At 36.3% G+C, this 23,172-nt stretch overlaps 1 protein-coding gene across 1 annotated transcript; it reads left to right on the forward strand.

Moving 5' to 3' along the window:
- Positions 1-11,320: 11,320 nt before the first annotated feature.
- On the forward strand, positions 11,321-13,932 carry LALBA (lactalbumin alpha). Its single transcript, XM_074220717.1, has 4 exons — positions 11,321-11,509; positions 12,411-12,569; positions 13,036-13,114; positions 13,622-13,932. Exons 1-4 carry the CDS (start codon positions 11,377-11,379, stop codon positions 13,671-13,673), a joined length of 423 nt encoding a protein of 140 aa, XP_074076818.1. The 5' UTR covers positions 11,321-11,376; the 3' UTR covers positions 13,674-13,932.
- The last annotated feature ends 9,240 nt before the right edge of the window (positions 13,933-23,172 follow it).

A 23,172-nucleotide genomic window follows, 5' to 3' on the forward strand; every position in this document is an offset into this window, starting at 1 on the left:
GTATCCTCATATCACTTTTCTGACCTCTGTATGAGTTCTCCATAAAATAGTCTTTTAGGCAAATATACTTTGAATATGACCAGCCTATAGGAGTTTTACTCTCTGAAGTAGATTTGGAATGCTTGGCATCCTAACCCTTTTCCTAATCTCCAGTTTCTCATCTACAACTGCCATCACAAACCAGATGTCCCATAGGCATCTTAAACATAGTATGTCCAAACTAAACTTATTTTTGTTCCCATCTACTCTTTCATTTTCTGAATTTCCTCATTACTGTTGAAGATACTATCATTCTCCCAGTTACCCAGGCTTGCAACTTAGGTTTCATCTTCTGCTCCTCATTCCCACATACAAACTATTGTCAGTGTCAGTTTTATTTTCCTAAATTTTTTGCATGTGTCCCCTTCTCCCCTTTGATATTTATGCCATCTTGGATCTGGCCTCCTCTCCTTACACTTGGCTCAGTCTACTAGTCATACTTCATAGTAATTTACTGGTTGGTCTTCCTGCCACAAGTCTCTTTTGTTGTTCAGTTTTTTTAGTTGTATCTGACTCTTCAAAACACAATTTGGAGTTTTCTTGGCAAAGATACTGAAGTAGTTCACTATTTCCCTCTGCAGCTTATTTTTACATATGTGGAAACTGAGGCAAATAGGGTTAAGTGACAATGTTGATAAATGGTGTTCTTATCCAATTCATCTTACTATCTTAGCTATCTAAGTTATCTTCCTAAAGTGCAGGTCTGACCATTTCTTCCCTACTCAATGAATTCCAGTGGCTCCCTATTTCTGACATCAAATATAAAATCTTCTGCTTGTCAAGAGCCCTTCATAACCTGCAACCCTTTACCTTTCCAGTGTTCTTACACTTTACTCAATCCTCAACATGCACTGTGATAGTGACACTAGTGTTCTTCCTGTTCCTCACACAAAGCAATCTATTTCCAAATTCTAGGTAGTTTTACTAGCTGTCCATCATACCTGGAACTCATCTCTGCTTTCTAGTTTGCCTAGTTTCCTTCAACTGCCACCTAAAATCCAACCTTCTATAGGAAGCCTGTCTTAATATCCTCTAATTCTAGTTCATTCCTTGTGTTGCACATTTCAAATTTATTATATATATATGTGTGTGTGTGTGTGTGTGTGTGTGTGTGTGTGTATAGCTTATTTGAACATAGCTGTTCATATTTTGTTTCCTGCAGTAAATTGTGAGATTCTCAAAGGAAGGTATTGTCTTTTATCTTTCTTTGTATCCTCAGTACTTAACAAATGGAAAGTACTTATTGATTTACTTGTTGACTAACTCAGTCTGAGCTATTGTCCCTTCCAGAACTAAATTTATGATCCTATGATTCTTATCCAGCTTACCCTAAAGTGGCCATCATTTGAAAACCTCTAATAATTGAATAACTCATTATATCCAGAGGATATATCTTGAGATATCTTGATGCCTTTGGATAGTTTTAGCTATCCAAAGAGAAAGAATAACACTTCATTTTAGGAAACATTGACAGTACTGGCATCACAGTCAGTACCAACACTATCAATATTCTTATGAAATCAAAAGGATGTTTTGTAAAGAAAATTATATTAGAATATAGAACATGAATATTGTAAAATTAGAATAAAAACATAGAAAATGCATTACATGCTCAAACCCTTTAAAGTGACCACTAAAATTGCAGTTAGTATTATCAGACAGTGATATTATATAAAAATGACCAAACAGCAGCTCTAAGGTCCCTTCTATCCCTACAGCAGCTTTGTAGAAGAGATCTGTCATCCAAATTTCTCTAACCTTCTCCTCATCATACTTATTACATTCCAGACATGATTTTTATGTCCTCCCACTGTAATCTTGAACTCCTTACTGTGTTTCAGGACTCATATATAAAAGAATCTACCTTATCTTGCCTAGAAACAGGACTCCACATCACTTCCTAGCCATCTTCATATCTTACCTCTTTGTCTGTAATTGCTCTTTCAGTTCCCCCTTTGCATGTCATCTTCCCTCTTATAAGGCAAAAACAAAAGGGCAGAGGCTTGATTCTTTGTATTTTATTTGTTTAAACATATTGTCTGTCTGTCTGTCTATCTATCTATCTATCTATCTATCTATCTATCTATCTATCTACCTGCCTACCTACCATAAACAACTTGCTATCTGTAGCTATCAATAAACAACTGTTTGGAGTTATATAGTGTATACTTCAATTATCGCTCTTGGAAGTCTCACTGATATTCATTAACATCCACATTCTAGTTTTCAAAAGTTCTACTATTCCCTGGAGTATCTGAGAGGCCCTGAAAAAAATTAACATAGGCATAATGAAAAGTTATTCCAATGGTTTTCCAGGGAAGATTGTATGCTATCATGTCAGCTTGAAGGAGCTTTGAAAGTAATTAACCCCCTTGCTTTTGTAGAAAACCAAACCTCAACTATTCTATTATTAAAGCTCCCCTGAATGTAAGACTTCATAGTCATCATTACAGTATCTCTACTAAGAGTCTTTCTCCTAGACCTTTGCCCACTATTCATTCTTCTGGGAGCCATCTCCAAGTCTCTGTATCCTCCTCATATTTTTTATTGTTCCATTTATAGAACTTTCTTCCCTTTCCCGAAAAGCCTCTCTGGGGATGCATTTCACAAACACTTCCAGGTATCCTGACTTCTGTCCTCTTTTACTTTTTATTTTTCTGAAGTTCCTGCAAGTTTGGCTCACCTCCACTCCAATCCATGATCAGAGGTACCAGGGTAGCTGTAAGATGGTCTTACTTGTTTGACTGTGTAGATAACTTCTCCTGCTCTGGAGAACCCCCCCCAACACATGATTTATTCCTAGAAATGAATCTCTGAGCTCCATTCAATAGTGCCTTTAAAGGTAAAATGAGGAATTAGAAAGAACTCTTACTCAATTAAAAATTGCTCAGTATGAACACCTTTCTTTCTGAAACCCCTTTCTACCCAGAGGAAAGTATAGTAGAAAAAAATGCTTAATGAAGAGCTTTGTAAAAATTTGGGCTCTGCTAAGTTAATAATTTACTGAACTAAAGTTCAATCCTTATTTATAAGACAGGAATTTCCTTAACTATAGAGAAGTGGTTGTCTAGCAATTATTGTTGTGGAGATCAAATAGCTGTTGCTGACATTTATATAATGCTTTAAGATTTGCGAAGTTCTATATATCTATTATCTCATTTGAGCCTTATTAAATTCTATGTGGCAATTAATAATAATAGTATGAATATCTAGGTAGCTTAGAGGATTGAGTGCTGGGCCTGAAATAAGGAAGACTCGTTTTCGTGAATTCAAATCTGGTCTCAGATACTTCCTAGCTATATGACCCTGAGCAAGTCTCTTAATTTTATTTACCCCAGTTTCCTCATCTGTAAAATGAGCTGGAAAAGGAAATGACTAATCGCTTCAGTATCTGTTCCAAGAAACCTCCAAATGGGGCCATGAAGAGTTGAACACAACTGAAGATGAATAAATAATTATTATTTATAAGCTTTTCAAAGCTTTTTACATTTATAATTTCTTTTCAGTCTCTTGATAACCCTGTGGTCCTTCCTTCTTTTATCATTGAGGAAACTGAGGCTCAGAGAGGTCAAATAACTTGCCTGGGGTGACACAGCTAGTAAGTATTAGAAGCAGGAGTTAAATGGAGTCTTTTTGAATTTTGGTTCAAATCTGTATCCACAACTTCAAACCACCTCTAAAGTAAGATAATGTATATATAAATGGATGGACCATCTAACAAAGAATGCAGTATGCCAAATAATTAGGTATTTTATCTATTATCTGACCAACCCAGTTTTCAAGGAAGATTGTGATTTTTACCTTTGTTCTGAGGAGAAAGGACATAGTTGAATGCTCACACTCCTGTCTCTAAAAGGAACATTAGGGTAAAGTTATATCTAGTTACTATACCTCAAATATTTGCTATCTTGACATGTGATACTCTAATTGTACTAGGTCTAGCTCACAACTTTTCCTATTCTTTGTAAGAATAGCAAAGAAGACTTTATGAAGTGTTTTGCTAAAATCTAGGTGTAGAGCATTGATCAGGAGAATTCTTTGATCAATTTAATGATGTTATGAAGAAGTGGCCTCTATTTTGGGACTTGTAGAGTCTCTTCCTATGAAGGATCTATGCAAATTCATATTTCTGTTGAGATATTTGGGAGACATCTATTGAGAAAATTCATTAAAATTTCATTGAAAGACCTTCAGTGTACAATAGCAGAGCAACTCAACTCTCTCATAGAACTACTCTATCACTATGAAAAAAAGAGCACCAGACTGCTAATAATCAAGAAAACCAAAGAGAAACTACAATAAATGCATTTTCTAGCTTAAACCTGCATAAACTGAAAGCCAGAAATTTGTGAGCACTAAGGGAAAGGATCCAGCCAGAAAAGTCCAAACCAAAAGCACATCAGTGAAGTATTCCAGGATAGAGACCAAGGAAAACCAAGGGAACCTAGAAATGGCACTTGGATACCACAGGGCAAGGAGATAGGATCATGGACACATAGAACATGAAACTGTTATTCTGAACCCTCATAGGGGCTGGGCACTTGTAAGGCTCTAAATCAGACCCCACCATTATTACTTACTGACCTGTGTTACTCCTGAAGTCCTTTACAGAATATGTTGCTCTATACTTGGAGGAAGTATTTGTAGGACCTAAGAGAAAACTTATCAGCATGAAACAAAATTCTTTCATTTCCTCAAAAAGCACACAGATCATGGGACACAAAGTCCCAATTCATGAGAAGAATAAGGAAAAAAAGCAAAACAAAACATCAATAAAAAAAAAGTTAGAGCTAGAAATGCCCAAGAAAAAAACCCATACTCCCAATGAAGTGAAAATAATATCTTAACCCTAACATAATGCAAGTTAGGTTAGTTTTTCCTTAATTATAATTAAAACCTTCCTTGAAATTTGATTAGCTTAGAAGGCTAAAGGTTCAGACTATTGATTACTTCCTGATCATCTGAACATGAAACAGTCATGGCCTTGGAAGGGGGGGAGGCGAGTGGAATTCAGGCTACATATCTGAATCATTAAAAAGGGAGTTGAACACAAAATAGAAACGGAGTTTTCTATAAAAATACTTTTAGCTTAAAGGGAAGCTCTCCAGGATAGTGCTGAGAATGGGAGATTAGAAAGGAAGGAAAGATTCAGGGAAGGATTAATCATAAACAGATGAAACCCCCAACTCTAGAAGGCAGATTAGGCATGGCAAGTCACTTAACCTCACTGCCCACAAAAAAAAACAAAAACAAAAAAATCAATCTATATGGGACAAGAATTCACTATTTGACAGAAATTGCTGAGAAAACTGGAAAGACCAGTTTGGCATAATCTAGGTATAGACCAATATTTTACAATATACACCAAGATAAGGTCAAAATGGGTTATGATTTAGACATAAAGGGTAATATCATAAGCAAATTAGGGGAGCAGAGAAAATTTTCCTATCACATAAATGGTTAAAGGAAATTTATAGTCAAACAAAAGATACAGAAGATCATGGAACATAAAATTAACACTTTTGAGTGTTAAATTTAGAAAAGGTTTTATACAAACAAAGCCAATGCAGCCAAATTTAGAAGAAAAGTAGGAAAGCAGGGAAATTATTTACAGTCAGTTCCTCTGATGAAGGCCTCATTTCTCAAATATATTGGAAACTGAATAAAATTTATAAAAATAAGAGCCATTCCTCAATGAATAAATAGTCTGATTTGAATGGTTTTCAGAAGAAGAAACCAAAACTATCTATATTTATTTTTAAAATGTTTTAAATAACTATTGATTAGAGAAATGCAAATTAAGACATCTCTGAAGTACTACCTCATTAATCTTTCAGATAGGAAATGAAAATGATAAATGTTGAAGGGGATCTGGAAAAAATGGAACACTAATTCATCCTTGGTGACTTGTACTGGTCTAACCTTTCTGGAGAACAATTTGGAACTATGCCCAAGGGGCTATAAAACTGTGCATACTCTTTGACCCAGTATTACCATTACTAAATCTATACCCCAAAGATAAAGGAAAAGGATCAAAATATTTATATGTACAAAAATATTTATAGCAACTATTCTTGTGATGACAAAGAATTGGAAATTAAAGAGATGTCTATCAATTGGGTAATGGTTGAACAAATTGTGGTTTATGATTGTGATGGAAAACTGTTGTGCAATAAAAATGATGAAAGGAATACTCTCAGAAAAAACATGACTTAAATGAATTAATGCAATATGAAGTGAGAAGAACCACAATAACAGTAATATTGTAAAGATGATCAGCTATTAACATGTTAGATACTCTAACCAATACTATTATCTAAGATAATTTCAAAGGATGCATAATGAAAAAATGGTATCCTCCTCCAGAGAGAGAGAACTGAAGAAGTCTGAATGACTGAAGCATATTTTCACATTTTTTTGTTTTTCTTTTTGCAACAGGGGTAATGTGGAAATGTTTTGCATGATTTCACATATATCAGGGCTGTTTAACCTTATTTTTAAAAGCTTTTATTGGGGCGGCTACGTGGTGCAGTGGATAAAGCACTGGCCCTGGAGTCAGTAGTACCTTGGTTCAAATCTGGTCTCAGACACTTAATAAATTACCTAGCTGTGTGGCCTTGGACAAGTCACTTAATTCTATTTGCCTTGCAAAAACGTAAAAAAAAAAAGGTTTTACTGAAACAAAAGACAAGTAGCTCAGCTTTGTTTACTAAAGCATTTAGTAAACCCACAGGCAGAGGCATAAAATTGGCAGCAACATGATCCAACAGCCCTATATATTTGGATATATAACTGATATCACATTGCTTACCTTCTCAATGGATAGAGGAGGGGTGGGAGGTAGACACAGAATTTGGAACTCAAAATTTTTTAAAATGAATGCTAAAAACAAATAAAATGTATTTTAATAAATAAGAAACAGAAAGATTCACAAAGAAGTAATTATGATGCCAGAATAAAATTTGTTATGCTTCAAGTAAACTAAAAAATATCATGAATTGGGGTAGCTAAGTGGTTCAGTGGATAGAGCACCAGCCCTGGAGTCAGGAGGATCTGAATTCAAATTGGATCTGAGATACTTGATACTTACCAGCTGTGTGACCTTAAGCAAGGTAGCCTGGCAAAAAAACCCAAACAAACAAAAAAGCATGACTAGTGACCATGATCTCAGATAAGGCTATTGTGCAAATCAAATAAGTATAATTAAAATAAACATGGTGATAGTAATAATGATAATATCTATATAGCACTTATTAAGTACCAGATATTGTGCTAAATGATTTACAATTATTTGATTTTCACAATAACTCTGGGGTCTGGTGCCATTAATATTCTCTTTTTGTTTTTTACAGTTGAGAAAACTGAGGCAAAGGTTGTAACTTTGCTCATAGTCACAAAGTAGTAAGTGTTTGAAGCCAGGTTTAAACTTGTCTTCCTGACTCCAAGTCCAGAGCTCTATCCATTATTCCACCTAACTCCCCTTGTAGTAAAAAACTATAATATAAATATAGATACAAATAGTATGTCAGTCACTTTATATAGTCACAATATTTCAGAGTTGAAAGGAACCTTGCTAGTATAGGGATGTCAGGGTTTTTATTAAAAAATATTTCCATAAAAAAAGCAGAAGATAAAAGAGAAATTCATAGGAAACTGTGAATCTCCTAATCATAGGGTTTGCTTTAAACAGGTATGTTAAATATAATATAAAATATATTATAAATTATAAATATTACTTTCAAAACTGTCTTGAACTTCAATTTCCTTTATCATCTGTGAATTTTTTAAAATGTTTCAATGTTCCTCCTTTTTTGCATCATTATTTTTTATTTTTTTTACCTTTTTTAAAAAAATGTATTTATTTTGGATAGAGCACCAGCCCTGGAGTCTGGAGGACCTGAGTTCAAATCCAGCCTCAGATACTTAATAAATGCCTAGCTGTGTGACCTTGGACAAGTCACTTAACTCCATTGACATAAATAAATAAAATTTTTTAATGTATTAATTTTGAATTTTACAATTTTCCCCCTTATCTCACTTCCCTCCCCCCACCCCCACAGAAGGCAGTCTTACATTCCATTTTGCATCATTATTATGCAATAATTATTATCTAATTAAAAACCTTGAAAGAAAAATTTAAAAATCCTTGCAGAAAATAAGCAGATTTGAGCAGAATGAATTAAAATGTTGTTCATATCTAAAAATGATGAAGTTGGTAATATGCTTCATCACAGGTCCTTTGTAGACATAGCTTGCCACTGTTTTGGTAAGAGTTAAATCATTCAAAGTTGTTTTTTCCCTACTACATTGCTGCCTTTTTAAAATTATTTCTTGGTTCTACTTACTCCACTCTATTTTTTTTATATTTCATAGGATTCTCTGAAATAATCTTTCATCACTTTTTACAGTGGCATAATATTCCATTAATTCGTCCAGCAAGGCTTTTCCCCCAGGGCACTGACATTCAGGGAAGGGAGCTTCCTTTGAAGGAAGTGCCATCTTGCTGATGTCCTGGTGCCTTACAGGTCCTCTCCTCTCCTGTTTCTTTTACCATGATACTGTATTTGTTGGGCTGCATTCTCCCACGACTCCTATACATCTCCCTCTCCCACCCAAGCTGACAAGAATCAAAAAGCTTTTCACTCCCATAGTAACTGTACCTAAAATCTGGTACTTGTTGCTACATTTCCCCTCATTCCTATTTCCATCCTCAATATGGACTAGTTTTGAGATCTCTTCCTCCCCTTTGAATCTACCTTGTTTCTACTCTATTGCTTAATTAATCAAGATGTGGGCTTTAAGACTGAATATCAGATTTGGAAAATACCTCAGTGGTCATCTAGTCCAATTAATATTTGAATAAGAATCTCCTCTGGATCTCACCTAAATGATCATTCAGCTTTTCTATTAAGACTGTCTGTGCAGGGAATGTTTGATGTAGAGTCCATTTCACTCTGGAATAAAACTAATTCTTAGAAAGTTTTTTTCCCTTATCTCTGCAACTTTTCTCCATTGTTCTTAGTTCTTCCCTATTAAACTGAGTAAAAAAGTCTGATATCTCTTTGATGTGGCAATTCTTCAAATACTCAAATACAACACGAGTGTTCTACTTGAGACCTCTCTCTTTTTTTTTTGGTTAAACATCTCCAGGTCTTTCAACAGATTACATATGCCATGGCTCTTAATCATCCTTGTTACACTTCTTCCTTTGATACTCTCCAGTTTATCAATGTCTTTCCTAAAATGACATTCACAAAATTTAATACAGTATTTCAGTTATGCTCTGGGAAAAGTTTAGTTCTTAATTCTGGAAGTTCTTCCCTCCTCTCTCTCACCCCACCCTCACATCATGTGGCTTATTGAGGGCGCCTGATTCTCTTTATCACATTACAGCTCAGAACTCTCTCTCTCTCTCTCTCTCTCTCTCTCTCTCTCTCTATATATATATATATATATATATGTGTGTGTATATATGTGTGTGTGTGTGTGTGTGTGTGTGTGTGTGTGTGTGTGTGTGTGTGTATAATATATGAAAGATTTTATTCATTTTGAATTTTATAATTTTCCCCCAATCTTGCTTCCCTCCCCCATCCCCCCACAGAAGGCAGTGTCTTAGTCTTTACATTGTTTCCATGCTATACAATGATCTAAGGTGAATGTGATGAGAGAGAAATCATATCCTTAAGGAAGAAAAATAAAATATAAGAGATAGCAAAATTACATAGTAAAATAATGTCTTTTTTAAAATTAAAGGTAATAATCCTTGGTCTTTGTTCAAACTCCACAATTCTTTCTCTGGATACAGATGGTATTCTCCATCACAGATACCCACCCCCCAAATTGTGCCTGATTGTTGCATTGATGGAATGAGCAAGTTAATTTAATTTGCATTTCTCTTAATAAGTAGTAGTTTAGAGCAATTTTTCATGACAATGGATCACCTTAATTTTCTCATCTGTAAATTGTCTTTGCATATCCTTTGACCATTTATCAATTGGGTAATGGCAGCTTAGAACTCAATCTCACTAATTTATTAGTCTCAATATCTGCAGTAGCAGGGACTACAAGCATGCCAATAGACCCTGAGATTATACAGGTTTATGGCTATATTCTGGGAAATCATACATCTCTTAATATGGCCTGAGTTTGTCACTATTTTTGGCTGCCATATCACACTTTTTACTTTCATATTGGTTTTTCAGTGAATTAACATATTTTTGAAACATACAAATGCCAATCTACTAAGATCTTGAGATATTTTTAATGTAAATTGCAGTCTAGTCATGACTCCCACACTCATAAATTTGAGTTTTTTTACTCAAGTAGGAAATTTTACATTTATCTCTATTAAATTTAATCTTCTTAGTTTTGGTCCTTTGTTCTGAATTTTCAAGAACTTTTTGGATCTTGACTGTCATCCAATATGTTAACTATCTTTCTCAGTCTTTTATAATATGATATTTTAATAATTTAATTTAAACTAAATAATTGGTAAAAATGTTGAACAGAAAAAAAGTTATAGAATTCTACTAGAGATTTTTCTTCAAATTGATAATGTCCTTAAGAATGACTAAGTGGCAGCTAGGTGGCACAGTGGATAGAGCATCAGCCCTGAAGTCAGGAAGACCCGAGTTCAAATTAAACCTCAGACACTTAATAATTGCTTAGCTGTATGGCCTTGGGCAAGTCACTTAACCCCATCACTTTAAATAAATTTTTAAATTTAAAAAAAAAAGAATGACTAAGTGGGTTCAATCATTCAAACTGTTGTTCTAAAATCAGTTTATTCATGTTACCCACAATTCTCCTAACTTGTTCAGAAATTTGGACAACATGACCAGAAATGATAAGAGAGCTATTGTCTAACACTGACCCTGTATCCTCTATATAATTATCTATATATAAACTATATCTAGAACATTTCTCTGATCTATCAATTTAGTAATCCTATCAAAAAAAATTAAAAAACAAACTTTAAAAAAACTTTAAAAAAACCCTTCAACCATATCTATTTACCCAGAGGCCTGTTTTCTCACCTGCAGTATTAAGGTAGGTAGGCCTGGCTTCCTAGAACTAAAGCTACAATAAACAAAGATCTGAGAATGAGTCCAAGAGGAAATAAAGTGCCTCAGGGGGAATAAAACCAGTGTGGGTGAGGTTGGGATGGGGAAAGAATTTGGAAAGAAAGCTAATCTATCAGTGCCTGCAGCACCTCTTCCTGGGGGCAGTGCCTTTCTACAAGATTACTTGAGTTCTTCCCCACCTCCTCCATGTACAGGATCAGGATAAAAGCAGGTGATTCAGTATTCCCTGTTCCAGACCCCTGAAGCAGCCAAGATGATGTCTTTGCTCCCTTTGCTCCTGCTCAGCATCGTGCTTCCAACCACCCCGGCCAAAAATCTCAACAAATGTGAATTTATCCAGAAAGTGAGGGAACAAAAATTGGACTCCTATGTTCCTATGCCTGAATGTGAGTTCTCTTTACTCTAGTCTGTCTTCAAACCTTTCACTTGCAAATCTTTTTAATATTGTCCTCTCTCCTCCCCTCACTGCTTCCCTTCTTTCTTCTCTTCCTGTTATTACTTCCCTTTTTTTTTCCCTGGACTTTAAAAGGCTGGATGTAAAGGGATTCCAGAAACTATCTAAACTTACCTTTAGCTAAATCATGAATCTTTTACAAATGATCATTAAAATCCTTATCAGTTATTTCCATCTTCTCTTTTCTCCTTTTCTCCTTGCCTCTCTGTTACTGTCTTTTTTGAATCAATTGATATTGCAGTTGAAATAATTCCAACTATAATTCTAGTTATTCCAACAATAGAATTTTAGTTGAAATGGGTTGTCAAAAGCCACATAATCTATTTATATCCTGATTCTTGTCTGCAAATGGTCCCCATTAGACAATTTCTTTCTCTTGCTCTCCTTGTTGTCTGTTTACCTTCTTTGTTGTCTTCCTCTCCATCTTTCTCCTTCCTTTTCCTTTCTCTTTTTCTTTCTTTTCCTCCCCTACTATTCTCACAAAAGATTTCCTATTTGCCTCTCCCTTTCCCTCACTTTCTCCTTTCCCTCCCTCTCTCCTCTTATGATTCTCAAATCATAAACTTGCATTTAGAAGTAATATCAGAACTCATGTATTCAAAATCCAACTAGATTTTTCTTGATCAAGCTATTAATCATTCCTCTCCCTTTCCTCATTTCTTCTCTCACTCTCTTCCTCCCTCATTTCTACCCATTTTCTCCTCTCTCTATACACCACTCTTCTTATCTCTGCTGTCCTTTGACCCTCCTCCTTCCTTTCCCCTCTCCCACTGAATAACTTTTAATGTCCAGCCTGGAGGGCTATTTCATCTCTCTTACTTTATTTCTTTTAGTTACCTGTACCATATTCCATAGCACTGGCTTTAGCACCCATAATAAGGTTGATAACAATGGCAACACCGAATATGGAATATTCCAGATCAGCAACAATGGTTGGTGTGCTGAAAAGCAGGAAGATGTAGCAAAAAGTGTCTGTGGCATTCATTGCTCTAGTAAGTAATTTCATACACTTTCCCAACTCTTTTAATCCCTGATTTCCAATAATTTTCCTTTGAACTGTTTTAGAATATTCTCTTTTATATCATTGCCTACACTGCTGATGGGGTCTTAACCTTAGCTATGGAGGTCTCAAGATTCAGGGGCAGGCAGAAAGAACTGCTCAGAAACTTGGGAGCTGATATTTCATTTCTTAGGTGACATCAGCTCCTAGGGCTGAGCTTTCTCCCTGGAAAGATCACTGAGTATTCTCTTATCCCAAAGAGCACTGGATACACTCCCTGTGTAGGGAAAGATAAAACACAAAGTCTCATGGCAACACCAGTGCAGAGTGGGGGGGAGAGGGGGAGTGATGGGGGGGAAAGGGGAAGGTTCCAGGTCCATTTCCAGTAACAAGGAAACTTGGGGCAGACATCTCTCTGAACAATACTCTTCAGTTCCCATCTTCTTCCCTAATGCCAGAATTCCTGGATGAAGATATTACTGATGACATTGCTTGTGTTAAGAAGATCATGCAAAGAACTGAGAGACTTGATTACTGGTAAAGAATACCTTCATCCCTTACCTATCTTAAATATTCCCCTCTAATACCAGATCACCTAGCCTTGGGATCCAAAAGGAACATAATACAATTGTCTCAATTCTCAATCCACCAAATCTTCTGGTATGAAGTCCTCACCAGAAGTTGAAAATCAGTTTTCCCTTCCCAAGACTTCTTCCATTTCTATACTTTATCTCCCCCCCCAACCCTTGGTCATTCTCAGTCCTTAATTCAAACTAAGTATCAGTCATTATCCAACTGTCCTCTAGACTCCAAAATATCCTTAGGCAGTGTTTCAAAAGCTTGTGACTCCATGACCATGATGAGATGCTATTTCTTGAAATTAGTTTGGGAGGACCTTCATTTAACCCCATCCCACCTTCTCTTTCTACCAATTACCCAAATTCTGGGACAAAAATAAAACCACTCCACCATGCTTCCCCTTCCTTCATTCTTGGCCTGGACCAGAACTGTTAACCAAGTTGGCTTCTTACTTTCCTTTCTTAGGAAGGCCTATAAGACATTTTGCCGTGAGAACCTGGACCAGTGGAACTGCTAACCCAATGCTGTTCTCAACATCCTTTCCTTATTTCTTCTTCTGGAACCTTTCCCTTGGATGACTACAAGTGACTACAAGTTGCTTACTCTAAGACCTTTATGCCCTACTTCCCAGCAAGGAACGGCACTCTGGGCATCATATTCTAAAACAAGCAGCTGCTACTTCAGTGGACTCTCACCTTGCTTAGTGTTCTCCCAAGGCCACTTCCTCCATAGCACCTAGGGATACTTCACTATCTGTCTTGAATAAAAACTCTATCTCTGAGTGGCTATATTTGTTTATTGGAGTAATGGATCTTGGGCAGAAGGTGGGGAACAGGGTGGAAGGGTGAGCACAATTCCTCCAACCAGCTATTTTCCATTTTTGTTGAGTAAAGAGTTATAAAAAGGACTACAACTATAATTTTTTAAAAAAAGATTGAGATTTTGGAACTACAAGATAAGGGAATGAGCTATTACCCTGGGCAGATTTAAAAAACAGCCTTTATGGTAACATACCAGTCACCACTGGTACTCTAGAGAATCTGCCATGTTCTTTTTGTCTTTCTCTTTATTCTTAAAGCAGTGAAAGGGCTTTCACGCCTTTCTGACCATATTCTTACATTAGTATTTCAAATATGTTTGCATCATCTTACAAAGTATCAGAATTATTTGAGCCCTTTTCTGCCAAGTTTCATTTGACATCATTTATAAGTTATACTTTATAGAGTTTTAATCAGAAATAGTAGGTAAGCATCAAAGCAAGTCAATGACAGTACCTAACTGTGAGCACATTCTCAGGACCCAGTCCCTCCATTTCTCTATAGTGACCCCCAAGGGGCAGACTAAATCAGTTTCTTATTGCTCTCACCTAGAAGCAGGTAGGGCTGTCTCTCTCAAGAGTTTTTCACTCACAGATACCTGTAGTTGACTAGTCTCAGTTAATATAATATAGGAACTTGGGACACTTGAAGACCACTAGTGATGGAAAATTCATCCCTTCATAAAACGGGTCAATATGCTTTTGCTCTAGACTTGTGACTTCATTAGTAAACTTGGGCTGCTAAGTCAGAAATGTGCTACAACTTTTCATTTTAGAGAGATTCCTGGAGGGCATTGAGAAGACAATAGTATGCCAGAATCACAAGCCTATATATAGGAAAGACAGGATTTAAGCCCAGATTGTCTTCATTCCAGAACTGACCCTGTATCTTCTGTGCTGAGGGGCCTCATTCACTTTTGGGTGGATCTAATTGTTATATATTTTTTACTTGTGTAGCAGAGCTGGGGGAGGTGTAGTGAGCTGGGTCATTTGTCCCCCTATCCACACTACTACTGGTTTACCTAATTAGGTTTCCCAGTATAAACCCTCAGAGTTCTGAGCACATCATGTTAAAGGAGCTGTAATTCTCTCTATAGTTTTCAGTTCCAGCCCCCCCCCCCCAGCAGAGAAAGCACCCTGACAAAACATGCCACTGTAATATCTATTTCTCTTTCTCCTCTTCTCTTCCTACCTTCTCCTGCAGGTCCAGTAAGTACAACCAGTCTAGTAAAGGTCTGGGGTTAATACTAGTTTTAAACACAAAGTAACTGCCTAAAAAAAAAAGAATGGCAAAACCTTTTTCCACTGCCTATAGAGAAAGGTTTTTGAACTTCCATGAGATATTAGTAGCAAAATGCTAAACACAGAGCCTGGTTCATCATAGGCATTTAATAAATGAAAGGGACCAAGGGAGACTCAATATGATGATGCTCAAGCTCTAATCCAGCAGCAGGCATTCCTCATGCTTGTGGATTGGTTCTTGGGAAGATCTGAGTTCTTTTTTTCTCCTCCTAATTCTACCTGCAATGACTTTTAAAGGTTACTTTGGGGGTAGGGGGTGGGGAATGGTCTTCAACTGTTTATCCTTTCTTATTACTCAAAATTAAATTTTCTTGAGGGATTTGTTTGTACCTCATAAAGGGATCACTTGACATGGTCCTATTTTTATATAGTTAATCACCTCATCTGTCTTATGTGTTATGTCATCTTTTTCTCTCTAATGTTTTCTTCTATTTGGATGTGATTCTTCTTTCACATGTTCAATATTGATCTGTGTTTACCATGATTATAAATAGAGCTTAGCTGTCAGGGGGGAGGGAGGAAAATTGTAAAACTCAAAACCTTATAAAAAATGATTGGTAAAAACTACCATTGCATGTAGTTAGAAAAACAAAATATTTAAATTTTTTCAAAAAAAGAAAAGAAACAGGTTGCCTAGGAATTTGGAAAGAATTTTATATATTTTTGGTAAAATAATTTTATAATTAGAATAGTCTCCATTACAATTATAACATCTTAGAGTTTGAAAAGCACAGAGAACACTTATACCAACTCTCTCATTTTACATATGAAAAAACAGATCACTAATCAAATAGATGCACTAAGGGATATTTTACAGTGTTTTCATTCTTACAACCTATTGGCTATATCCTTCTTGTTTGTTCAAAGTCAAAATACATAAGTCATTCCTTAAGTGTAGGCATTAATAATTAATAAGTTGGTTTTTCAGTTGGAATACTGTTTTTGTAAATATGTAGCTTGGCCTATTGTATTCTACATACAGGGTAGCTAAGTGGTGAAGTGGATAGAGTGCCAGACCTGAAGCCAGGAAGACTATTTTCTTGGGTTCAAATCTGAACTTAGACAATTCCTAGCTGTGTGACTCTGGATAAGTCCTTCAGTTTCCTCATCTGTAAAATGAGCTGGAGAAGGAAACAGCAAACTACTCCAATATCTTTGCCAAGAAAACTCCAAATGAGGTCAGAAGAGTCAGACACAACAGAAATGAATAAACGACGTTGTATTATTTTAATAAACAATTTATAAGTACATCAGAAATATAGCCCAAAGGTGCTATATATATATATATATATATATATATATATATATGTATATATATATATATATATAAAATCACAGGATTTTAAAAAGCATATTCAAATATTCATACAAAAAAAGCAGACTTTTAATGCCAAATGCCATTAAACTCAACTACATACCAGGTAAATAAGGCACTTACATAATACCATAAAAATCAGGGGGGGGATTATTGCATAAACTCTCTCCTCAAAAATTATCTCATAAACTTCTAGCCAAGATGGCAAAGAGAAGTCAGGCAGGCACTATTTTAAGCTCTCCTGGCTTTCCCTCAGAACTGACATGAATTAAGTCTCTTAACAGAAGAACTGAGGGGAATATCTTCCAGCAAGGTCTGTCACTGACTGAGGGGCATGGGACTGCCTCAGGGCAGAGAGCATAAACCTAGGCCACAGGCTGCAAGGTGAGGTCAGGGAACTAACCTGAGAACAGTGCTGGAAGCCTCTGTGGTATGCACGGTGTGTGAAAGGGGAAAGCCCCAGAGGGGCTGCCTAGGACATCTTGGGTAGTCTGGAAGACCCAGGCTGTGAGTCACCAATTTTCCAACAAACACCACCTCTCCTGTTCCTGTGGGAGAGCCTGGCTATCTCCAGTAGCTGTTTGCACCTTATGCACCTTGCCCCAAGGCCCAGGTGTGGGCCAGCAGCAGATCTTCCACAGTGCTGATTATCCAGGGAGAGCCTCTGGCAATTCTAGCCCTGATGGCCTAGCCTAGCCTAGATTGGGTGAGGTCAATGGGCCCCCAACAGAGACAAAAACTTCTGTTCCTTATTAGTTGGTCCACTGAGTAACCCCCTGGAGTTCCTAACCCCAGTAAGCAAAGCCTCTAGGGTTCTCAACATCAAAGATTTGCAAACCAGCCCTTCCCCCATCACAAGACCCCCTAAAGAAAACTAACATTCCAAAATGAAGAAAGGTTAGGTGAAGCAGGGTCTATTGAATGTTACCTTTGAGATAAGGATACTAGCTCAGAAATGGACAGAAGGGATGCTTTTGTAAAGCTTCAGAGGAAAATACAGTCAAAGAAGTTATTAGGGTATATATTATATCTCTAAATGCTTGCATGAATAAAATAGAGAAAGAGGAGATCAATGAAGTGAGCATGCAACTAAAATTAACTAAAATTAATAAAATCAAAAGCAATAAAACTTGAACTAAAATAAAACTAAGAGTTGGTTTTTGAAAAAACCAATAAAATAGATAAGAAAATCAAATTACATGTGACAAAAATGAAAAAGGTGAATTCATCACCAATGAGCAGGAAATTAAAGTAACAATTCAAAACTATTTTGCCAAACTACAAGCCAATAAATTTGATAATCTAAGTGAAATCGATATTTACAAAAATATAAATTGTCCAGGTTAAAAGAAGAGGAAATTAAATACTTAAATAACCCTATATCTCAGAAAAAGAAATTCAACAAGCCAGCAATGAACTCCCTAAGAAAAAATCTTCAGGGTCAGATGGATTCACAAGTGAATTCTACTAAACATTCATGTAACAATTGGTTCTAATTTTATATAAAGTATTTGAAAAAAGAGGTGGAGAAAGAATTCTGCAAAATTCCTCCTATGACACCAAGAAGGTGCTGATACCTAAATCAGGAAGAGTCAAAACAGAGAAAGAAATTATAGACCAATTTCCCTAATGAAAATGTATGCAAAAATTTTAAATAAAATATTAGCAAAGTGATTACAGCAAGTTATCATTGGGATAATACATTATGATCAAGCAGGATTTATGACAGGAATGCCAGGTTGGTTCAATATTAGGAAAACTATCAGCATAATTGACCATATCCAAAAGAAATCTAACAGAAATCATATGATTATCTCAATAGATGCTGAAAATTTTTTTGACAAAATACAGGACCCATTCCTATTAAAAACACTAGAGAACATAGGAATAATTGAATTGTTCCTTAAAATGATAAGCAGTATCTATATGAAACCATCAATTAGCATTATATGCAATGGGGATAAGCTAGAAGCATTCCCAATAAGATCAGAGGTGAAACAAGGTTGCCCATCATCACCACTATTGTTCAATATTGGATTAGAAACACTAGCTTTAGTAATAAGAGAAGAAAAAGAAATGGAAGGAATTAGAATAAGTAATGAAGAAACAAAACTCTCACTCTTTGCAGACTATATGATGGTATACCCAGAGAACCCTAGAAAATCATCTTAAAAACTGCTGGAAACAATTAGCAACTTTAGCAAAGTCACAGGATATAAACTAAACCCCCATAAATCTTCAATATTTCTATATATTACTAGCAAGATACAGCAATAAGAGCTAGAAAGAGGAAATACCATTTTAAAATAACTCCAGATAGACAAAAAATTAGGGATGGAATCAAGATGGTGAAGTTAAGTCAGGAATTCCCATAAGCTTTCCCTCATCTAAACAATGACTCTAAGCAAATTCTAGAGTAACTAAGCCCACAAAAAGGCGTAGTGAAAACAATTTTCCATCCCAAGACAAGTTGGAAGATCCTATGGAAAGGTCTGTTACACCAGGATTAGAAAGGGCCCAAAAAGGGCAGCAAGGTGGCACAGTGGATAGAGCACCAGCCCTGGAGTCAGGAGTACCTGAGTTCAAATTTGGCCTCAGACACTTAATAATTACCTAGCTGTGTGTCCTTGGGCAAGCCACTTAATCCCATTTGCCTTGCAAAAACATTTAAAAAAAGGGCCCACAGTAGAGCTCCAGCCACTAGAACAAGCTGACTCCAGCCCTCCAGCCTTCCAGCCCATGGGGCCCCTGAGTTCCTGGGGTCACCTGAGTCCATGAAAGCTGTGGTGGTTTCCAGACCTCTCAGCCTAGAGATTGCCAAGAACAATTGGGAAGGTCAGCAGGAAAACTCTGCTGCACAGAGTGAGCTTGGAGCCCAGTCTAGTGCAGGGCACAGCACAGCCCCAGGCCCAGGAACCAGGAGCAGGCTTGTAGTGTCACCTGGCAGGGAGCCATCCAGCAGCTGCTTCCAGAGTGCTCAGCACACAGATAGTAAGGGAGTCAAGGGAGATTGCAGAGGTCTCTGAAGCAGGACTCAAATCCAGGTTGCAGTTGGGGGCCCCAGTCTCAGGAAAAGGAGCTTTACTGTCATGGGGAGCAGGGACCCTTCTCATGGTTCCAGGGCAGAGGGGAGTGCTTATGGTCATGCACAGACCAGAGCACAGGTCAGGAGAGCAGTCAAGAGTCTCTCCTAAGATCATGGAGAAACTGAGTCCCGGTGTGCCTTCTACCCTGGAAACCTTAAAAAAGAGTTAAAATGTCCTATCCTATTTTCCTCTAGGGAAAGATAAGATTTCTATACTCAATTGAGTGAGTATATTATTTCTTCTCTGAGACACTTCAGATGACAGTAAAGGCTTACTCACTCTCCTTCACCTTCCCCCTCTTCCACTCCATTGCAAAAGTTTTTCCTTGCCTCTTTTATGTGAACTTACATCATGGGATAAAAACCAGAGAAATGAGCAAACACAGAAGAAGAAAAAATCCAACCATAAACAATTACTTTGATCCTATTAAGTATCAAAACACACTCAGAAGATAACAAGGTCAAAGTTTCTGTATGGAAAGTCTTCAAGAAAAATAGGAATTGATCTCAGGTTAGGGAAGACCTCAAAAATGATTTTGAAGGGGTAGCTCGGTGGAGCAGTAGATAGAGCAGTAGTCCTGAAGTCAGGAGGACCTGAGTTCAAATTTGGACTCAGATATGGAAAAGGAGATTTAAAAAAGCTTTCTGAAGACAATAATGCCTTCAAATATAAAAGGGAGCTAAGGGAAGGAAATGACTTTGTAAGAAATCAAGAAACAATAAAACAAAACCAAAAGAATAAAAAACTAGATGGCAATGTGAAATATCTCATTGGCAAAACAACTGATTTGGGAGACAGATATAGGAGAGAAAATTTTAAAAATTATTGGACTACCTGAAAGTCATGACCAAAAAAAAAAAAAGACCCTAGACTTCATTTTTAAAGAAATTCTCCAGGAATTTTCTATTCTCCATCAGGAATCCTGATATCCTAGAAGCAGAAGATAAAATAGAAATTGAAATAATCTACCAATCACCTACTAAGAGATCCCAAAATGAAAACAGCCAGGAATATTATGGCTGAATTTCAGAACTCCCAAGTTAAGAAGAAATATTACAAGCAGCCAGAAAGAAATACTTCAATTATCATGGTGCTACATCAGGATTACATAGGATTTAGCAGCATCTACATTAAGGGTTCATAAGGCTTGAAATATAATATCATGGAAGGCAAAAGAGTTTGGATTACAACTGGGAATCCACTACCCGCAAAACTAAATATCCTCTTTCAGGGGAAAAGATGGATATTCAATGAACTAGGGGGGCTTTCAAATTGATGGAACAATCAGAAATGAACAGAAAGTTTAATCTTCAAGTACAAGACTCAAGTAAGCATAGAGAAAGTGGATGGGAAGGGCAAATTATGTGGAAATTAAAGATGTTGGAACTACTTGTCTTTCTGTATGGGAAGATGATACTGATAATTCATATAAACCTCATCTACTAGGACAGTTAGAAGGAGCATATATATACAAGGCACAGGAGGGAGTTGAATTTGAAGGTATAATAAATTAAAAAGATGGAGTTAATGGGCAAGAAAGGAATATACTGGGAGAAAGGTAAAAAGAAGATAAAATGGGGTAAGTTCACACAAAAGAAGCAAGGAAAAGCTTTTGCAATGGAGAGGAAGAGGGGGAAGGTGAGGGGAAGTGAGTGAGCCTTTACTGTTATCTAAAGTGGCTCAGAGAAGAAATAACATACTCAATTGAGTATAGAAATGTATCTTTCCCTAGAAGAAAAAAGGATAGGAAAGGGATGGGAGAAAGGAGACAAGGGTTGGGGGGGGGGTGTCTGAGAGAGGAGGCAGTCAGATGAAACATACTTTTGAGGAGAGACAGGGTGAAAGGAAAGGTGAAATGTATAAATGAGGAGGATAGGATTGGGGGAAATGCAGCTAGCAACTGTGGAAAAAAACTATTGAAGCAATTTCTCTGATGGACTTATGATGAATAGCTGATAGTGTCACTTTTTTTTCTCACTTTATTTTTCTTGTGATTTCTCCTTCTTTGGAGGGGAGATTATGTTTAATTTTACAATATGACTATTGTACTAATGTGCTTCATGGCTGCACATTTTTTTCTATTTTTTTTATTTATTTAAGGCAATGGGGTTAAATGACACAGTCACATAGCTAGGCAATTGTTAAGTGTCTTGAGGCCAGATGGCTACACATTTTTAACTTACACCAAGTAACTTCCTTTCTTAATGAGGGGAGTGGGATGGGAGAAAGGGAAATAATTTGAACCTCAAAGTTTTGGAAGTAAATGTTGAAATTTGCTTTTGCATGTATCTGGGATAAATATTTAAAAATAAAATAAAATGAAAAAATAACATCAGACAACATCAAGTACTTGAGAGTTTACTTGCCAAGACAGACTCAGAAACTTTATGAAAACATTTATAAAACACTTTTCATATAAATAAAATCAGATCTAAATAACTGGGTAATTATCAATTGCTCATGGGTAGGCTGAGCAAATATAGTAAAAATGATAATTCTACCTAAATTAAATTATTTAGTGTAATACCAATCAAACTTCCAAAAAATCACTTTAGTGAACTAGAAAAATAGTAAGTAAATTCATGTGGAGGAAGAAAAGGTCAAGACTATCAAGGGGAACAAATGAGAAAAAATGCAAAGGAAAGTGGCCCAGTCATACCCAATGTAAAATTATATTATGAAACATCAATTTTCAAAACTGTCTGGTACTGACTAATAGAGTGGTGGATCAGTGGAACACACTAGGTGCAAAAGAGACAGCAGTTCTATAGTATTATAGTAATCTACTGTTTAGTAAACCCAAAGATTCCAGCTTTGGGGATAAGAACTCACTCTTTGATAAAAACTGGAAGATAGAATGCCAGAAACTAGGAATAGACCAACATCTTAACACCCTACACCAAGACAAGGTCAAAATAGGTGCAGGATTTAGACATAAAAGATAATATTATAAGTCAGTTAGGAGAACAAGGAATGTTTTACCTTTCAGATCTATAGAAAGAGGAACAGTTTATGACCAAAGAAGAGTTAGAGAGGAGAACATTATAAAAAACAAACTGGATAATTTTGATTACATTAAATTAATTTTTTTGCATAAACAAAACCACTGCAAACAAGATTAAAAGAAATGAAGTAAATTGGGAAACAATTTTTACAACTAGCATTTCTAAGGACTCATTTCTAAAATATATGGAGAATTGAGTCAAATTTATAATAAAAAACCAAGTCATTCCCCAATTGATAAACAGTCAAAGGATATCGAAAGGTAATTCTCAAAGAAATCAAATATATATATATATATATAGTCATTTGAAAAATTGCTCTAAATCATTGATAGAGAAATGCAAATTAAAGCATCTCTGAGGGACTACCTCACATCTCTCACATTGGCCAATATGACCAGAAAGGATAATGATCAATGTTGGAGGGAATGTGGGGAAATCTAGCACACTAATGCATTGTTGGTGGAGTTGTAAACTGATCCAACTTTTCTGGA

This window comes from Macrotis lagotis, chromosome 2 (assembly GCF_037893015.1).
Source record: "Macrotis lagotis isolate mMagLag1 chromosome 2, bilby.v1.9.chrom.fasta, whole genome shotgun sequence".
NCBI classification, from domain to species: Eukaryota; Metazoa; Chordata; class Mammalia; order Peramelemorphia; family Peramelidae; genus Macrotis; species Macrotis lagotis.